This window comes from Sminthopsis crassicaudata, chromosome 6, assembly GCF_048593235.1.
Source record: "Sminthopsis crassicaudata isolate SCR6 chromosome 6, ASM4859323v1, whole genome shotgun sequence".
NCBI lineage: Eukaryota > Metazoa > Chordata > Mammalia > Dasyuromorphia > Dasyuridae > Sminthopsis > Sminthopsis crassicaudata.
This window is the reverse complement of record NC_133622.1, coordinates 208,140,332-208,145,650: the sequence shown is the minus strand read 5'-3', so window position 1 is coordinate 208,145,650 and position 5,319 is coordinate 208,140,332. Positions and strand designations below refer to the sequence as shown.

The 5,319-nt window shown below is 53.9% G+C and overlaps 1 protein-coding gene across 1 annotated transcript; it reads right to left on the bottom strand.

Moving 5' to 3' along the window:
• Positions 1-1,410: 1,410 nt before the first annotated feature.
• Positions 1,411-4,861, bottom strand: RASSF10 (Ras association domain family member 10). Its single transcript, XM_074272686.1, has one exon. It carries the CDS (start codon positions 4,432-4,434, stop codon positions 2,872-2,874), a length of 1,563 nt encoding a protein of 520 aa, XP_074128787.1. The 5' UTR covers positions 4,435-4,861; the 3' UTR covers positions 1,411-2,871.
• Positions 4,862-5,319: the final 458 nt, after the last annotated feature.

Genomic DNA, 5,319 nt, shown 5'->3' with positions numbered 1-5,319 from the left:
TGGCAAAAAAAAAAAAAAAAAAAAAAAATTGCTTGCTTCAGCAGCCCGTTAGGCCTATAAAGGTTAACATAACAACTGAAAAGGAAAGTTGTTATTTCTATGGCGCAACTACCTCCCAATTGGCCACTGCCATGGGCCACAGGGCTGAGAACCATTACAACTTTCTCCCACTCTTTATATCCCACCAAAACAATGGCACCGTGGAAATAGAATTGATTTGGGTGCCAGAAGACTTGCTTTCACATTTCTTAAGGATCTTAGTGACTTTGGGCACATTTTAAAACTTTTCTCTAGGTCCTAGTGGACATATATGTAAAAATGAGTGTTGGACTAGAATACCTCTGACATACTTCCAGCTTGAAAATTTATGATCTTAAAACATAAAAAGGTAGGATGGTATAGTGCATAGTCTCAGAGCTACTTGGTTTCAAGTCCTGCCTAGGACATATATTGTTTATGTGATGTTGGGCAAGTCTCAAGCTAGGCAATTCCTAAAGTCCATAAGTGGAGGGGGGTCAGGAGGGGGGGGAGAGATAATGGATAGAGAAGTTTCCTTCCCTGGGAATTCCCTATACCAGTGAAATCAAAGATTTAGTATCTACAAAACACAACAACAAAACTCAAAGAAACCAAGCTCCCCCCACACCCTTCATTAAGTCAGAACTCCTCCTTAAACAAACAAACAAACAAACAAAAAAACCACAAAGAAACAAACAAAAATCCAGCCCTTATTAGGTTAGACCAGTTTCTGCATACACATCTCAGACAGGATTTCTTGCTAAATTATAAATAAGGATTGGTATAGTCCCTGCTTTTCTGTCAAAGTTGTCATTAGTTTTGGTCTGTATGCATGTGATTACATTATAGTCTGGGGGACACTGAGGCTTCTATTTTTTTTTTTTTTTGCACCTTCTTCATTTTAACTATGCTTAGGAAGAGAAGTACAGCCTGAAAACACAAGACCATAATTATATGGCAAGTTTCTTCGAAAAATATCAATTATGAAGACAACCTCTTAATTCTCTATCATTTTACTCAAAAATCTCAAAACATCCCTGCATCAACAAGGGGGAGGTGGAAGAAATATGTTGATACAAGAAAATGATTAAACAGTGGCGTGTTTCTGGTCTGCAAAAACTAGATCCAGTTTAAGATTCTAGCAATTACAAGAGAAACTTCTATGAAGGCCGCTTTCATAAATTAGCTTTTAAAAATGGGCAAAGTCCTGCTGCAACCAGACCCAATCTGCACATTGAAGCTGATAACAGTAATAGTGCCTACCCAAGGCTGGCACCTCACACTCACCATTGTTTACACCTCACGCAGGGGCCTGATGATATCTCCAGGAAGTGCCCAGCTTCCAGAGGAAATCAGGCAGCCTGATTCATTCAAAAGAGGCGACAAAAATCCTATAGTTGATACGTTGTGTGTGTGGTTTTTTTTATTGAAATAACTAAAAAGGTTACACTGAGTCCACTGGTGCTTTGGAAACCGGTTTTGAAAAGCTGTTACACTTTTATCTCTAGGCGTGTGTGCATAAGCTGTCCAGAATTCAGTCACTTCAGTTAACTTTAAAACAAAAATACCTTTATCCTCGGCTGACTACGGTTGTTAATCAAATGGCCTGTTAGAGGAATATGGAGAGAAGTGGTTACATTCAACAATCTCTGAAACCTCAGCTAGCAAATACTGTTATTTACAGTGTCTCAGTTAAGCCTCTGGCAGGTAAAAGATACATTCTCTGGGGTTTAGGGTGAGGTGTTGAGTTCAGGTTGGCTTTCAAGCACTGCTCAATTCAAAAGAAATACAGGTATGTACTCATAAATGTCAGGAGACTTTCAAAGTCTGAGTTTGAACTGTAAATCAGATGGCTCATTCCTTAATACACAGCTTCCCTTAGTTTTTCCCACCTTCACTATTATTTTTCCTGAAATAGCAGCAGCTAAATTCCTGACCTTGGGGGAAGGAACTGTTATGGTTCTTTTTTTTTTTTTTTTTTCTTGTTCATACCCCCAAGAGCCCAGTACAGTGCCTGGCACACAGTAGGTGCTTAACAAGGACTTGTGGAATGTAGTTGAATGGAAGTAGCACAATGAATTGCAAAAGGACAGAGCACTTGACTTTGCTAGAGCAAATCTCTATGCTTCCAAATTAAAGTTTAACCAGAGTCAGCTTTCCAGGATTTTATATCTCAGATTCTGCTGGAATGCACTGGATGAACTCTGGAGAAAAAGAACTGAGGCTTCCATTCAGCCTCAGAAGTGAAATAAAAGGGCCAAAAATGTAGGACATGGCTAAGTTCTAGCATCTGCTGAAAAATGTTAATAGCCAAGGCTGTGTGTTTTCTCCAGGATGTAAGGCTGAGACCAACACAAATGCCTCCCCTTTGGCTAGTTTTAACAAGTTAGAGCTACAATTAAAATTCAAAGAATTTCTTTACCAACCAAAGATAAGTACCTAATGCCCCAAACTGGTGTTCCAACTGTCACGGTTCCCAGAAATGCCATTGAAAGACTTCACTCTAATGAAAATGAGTGAAATCCACATAATACTCCTTTGAAAATGGGGCCTGGACCATTTCCCTGGGGACTAAGGTTCCTCCGTCGGAGGGATGTCCTTCCTATCTCCCACTCCCTTCTTCTGCAGCTGAAGTTTGGGTACAAAACTAACCTTTTGGATAAGAGGTGTCCTTTACGGGGCCTTTCCTAGCCCCAACTGTCAGTACGCCCCCTCAGCGCACACCACACTGGGCCTGATGGAAGGGGCTGCAGCAGAATGAGGCACTCCCATTCCGCCCCTGGGATCCCTGAGCTGGCTCGTGCTTTTAGTGACCAAACCACCGTCTTTCTGCCTTCCCTCACATCTTTGCTCCTATACGAGAGACTCACAGACTGGGACGGAGTCTGAGTCCTGACTGTGCATGGAGCTCAGCCCCGTGTCCGAGTCCTCGTCGTTGCCTTGGCAGCCTTTGGCCAGTCCTCGGGCCTGGTCCACCCACACCTCGGGGCCCGGGCCCGGGCCCGCAGCAACTGCCTCCTCCCCCGCCCGAGCCTCGCCCTCCGCTGGGCCCGGAGCCCCGGAAGCAGGCTCCCCGGCCCCGTCGGAGCTCGGCGCGAAGTCTAACGACTCCAGAGTCTCCAAAAGGCTCTGCAGCTCCCTGTCCTTGAGCTCCCACTGCTGCTGGCTGTAGTCCAGGTCGCTCTTGATCGCCTCGAGGTCCGTGCTGAGCCGCAGGCCGATGTAGAGGCTGGTGCTGAGCTGCGTCTTCAGCCTCTCCTGCTCCAGCAGGAGCTCGCCCTCGGGGCCGCCTTCGGCGTCCGGGCCCGGCTGCCCCGAGAGCTCCTCCTGGCGCCGCCGCATCCACCTCTGATTCAGCTCCTCCTGGATCTCGGCCGCCACGCGCTCCAGCAGCTCCTCCTGCTGAGCTCGCTGCTCCTGGAGCTGCAGCATCTGCTCGCACCGACGGGCGTACTCCGCCAGGGCCGCAGCCTCGGGGGCGCCGTCGCTGCTGGAAGGAGGCTCCTCGTCAGGACCCCCGTTCGGGCTGCCGGGCCCGTCCGGCTCGGCCGCAGGCCCCACCAGGTAAGTGTCCTGCACGTAGTTGACGCCGTGCCGCCTCATGCGGTCCAGGTGCACCTTGGCCTCGTAGCGGTCGATTTCCCGATCCAGCTCTCGGATCCGCTGCACCTGCTGCCGGATGGTGTGGTCCTGAGACAGCACCAAGTGCACCAAGGTCTCCATCCGCTCTCCCGAGGCGCCGTCCTGGCTCGGGGGCGAGGAAGACGACGAAGCCGTGGACGACGACGTAGAGGTGGACGAGCAAGGCGACGGCGGCTGCTGCTGGCGCCGCCGATTGATCTTGGCCAGTTTGCGGAAAGCCTTGCGCACCACGCGCCGCTGTTTCTCCTGGGTCAGGGCCGGGCCGGGCCGGGCCGGGCCTCCCCGGCCGGAGCACGGACTCTCCTTGCTGAGCACCACCCGGGCCTCGGCGCTGCGGGGCCCCGCGTTGGGCAGAGACGCCTCGCTGCGCACCAGGACGAAGCGCACGTTCTCCTGCTCATCTCCCCAGGCGGCCCACAGGCGCAAGATGCGCGTCTTGTTAGGCAGGATCCGCTCAAAGCCCCGCCACTTCTCCACGATGCAGTAGCACTGAGGGGGCCCCCAGAGCATGCCCTGCGCCGGAGCCTCCTCGTCATCCTCCTCCGGCTCTCGCGGCTCCCCTCCCCGCGGGTCCCCTTCTCCCTCGCCGCCTCCCTCTTCCCCTCGTGCCCGCCGTCGCCGCCGCCGCCGCCGCGGCTGCTGCTGCCGCCGCTGGCGGCTGTCCTCCAGGAGCACCCGGACCACGTCGGAGCAAGTGGTCCGGCGGGAGAGGCCGGAGATGATCTTCTCTTCTTGGCAAATCCACACCGAGATCTTCTCCTCGGGCGCCTCCATGGCGCACCCGGATCGCGCCTGCTCGCGCCCCTTGCAGGCTCCCCAAGACGTCCGGCCGCGGCGAAGCAAGAGCCCCTCGCCCCCGGCGCCCGAGGCCTGGAGAGCGGACGGTCAGGGGCGGCCAGGGGAGCCTGGCCCCGCGGCTGCAGCCCCGCGGCCCGGCCAGGGTGAATGGAACTCCCCTCGCCCGGGCTTCTACTCTTCCCCCGTCTCCCGGCGCGCTCCGCATAAACTCTCCCCAAAGTTGCCTCGGTCAGACCTGCGCCTCCGGGGCGGAGCCGACGAGTCCGGCTGGGGCGGGCCCCGGGTGGGGGCGGGGAAGAAGGGCTGCTCCTGGCTGCTCTCTGTCTGGTTCTGGTCGGGCCTCTGGCGCCCCTAGGGCGACGCGATGGGTCCGGAGCTCCTGCCGCTCTCCCTCTGCCACTGAGCTCCCGGGGCCTCCGAATCTGGCTCCTCCCCGTGTGACTCCTCCCCCTTCCCCCGGAGCTGCCCCGAGCCCAGGCAGTGGCAGCGGCTGCCGCGGCGAGATCCCGCCTGGGCCCGACCCGGTTGGCGGCTTTCTGGCCCACTCTCAGGCTCCTTTGTGCCCCCTTCCTCCCGTGACTGCTGCTTTTCCGAGCGTGATACTTTCCAGGGCAGAGCCAAATTTTGGGGGAAAATTGTAAAAGGAGAAGGTGGAGGCAACAGGTGGATGCCTGGAATTATTCGGTGGGCAGATACATTCCCCTAGTAGGGCAGAGGGGGGAGCGGGAGGCTGGCAGCGCCTGAGTCCATACGTGGGTTTGCAAGCTCGGACCCCTCTTTCCGCCTGATCAGTCAAATGCAATCGATTGCCCAGCACGGCCGCGATATTTCTCTCATCCTTCCCTTTCTTTCTATTCACAT

Excerpts from the sequence above, each read along its gene's own strand:
- RASSF10 (XM_074272686.1), bottom strand. The coding sequence starts at position 4,434 with ATGGAGGCGCCCGAGGAGAAGATCTCGGTGTGGATTTGCCAAGAAGAG.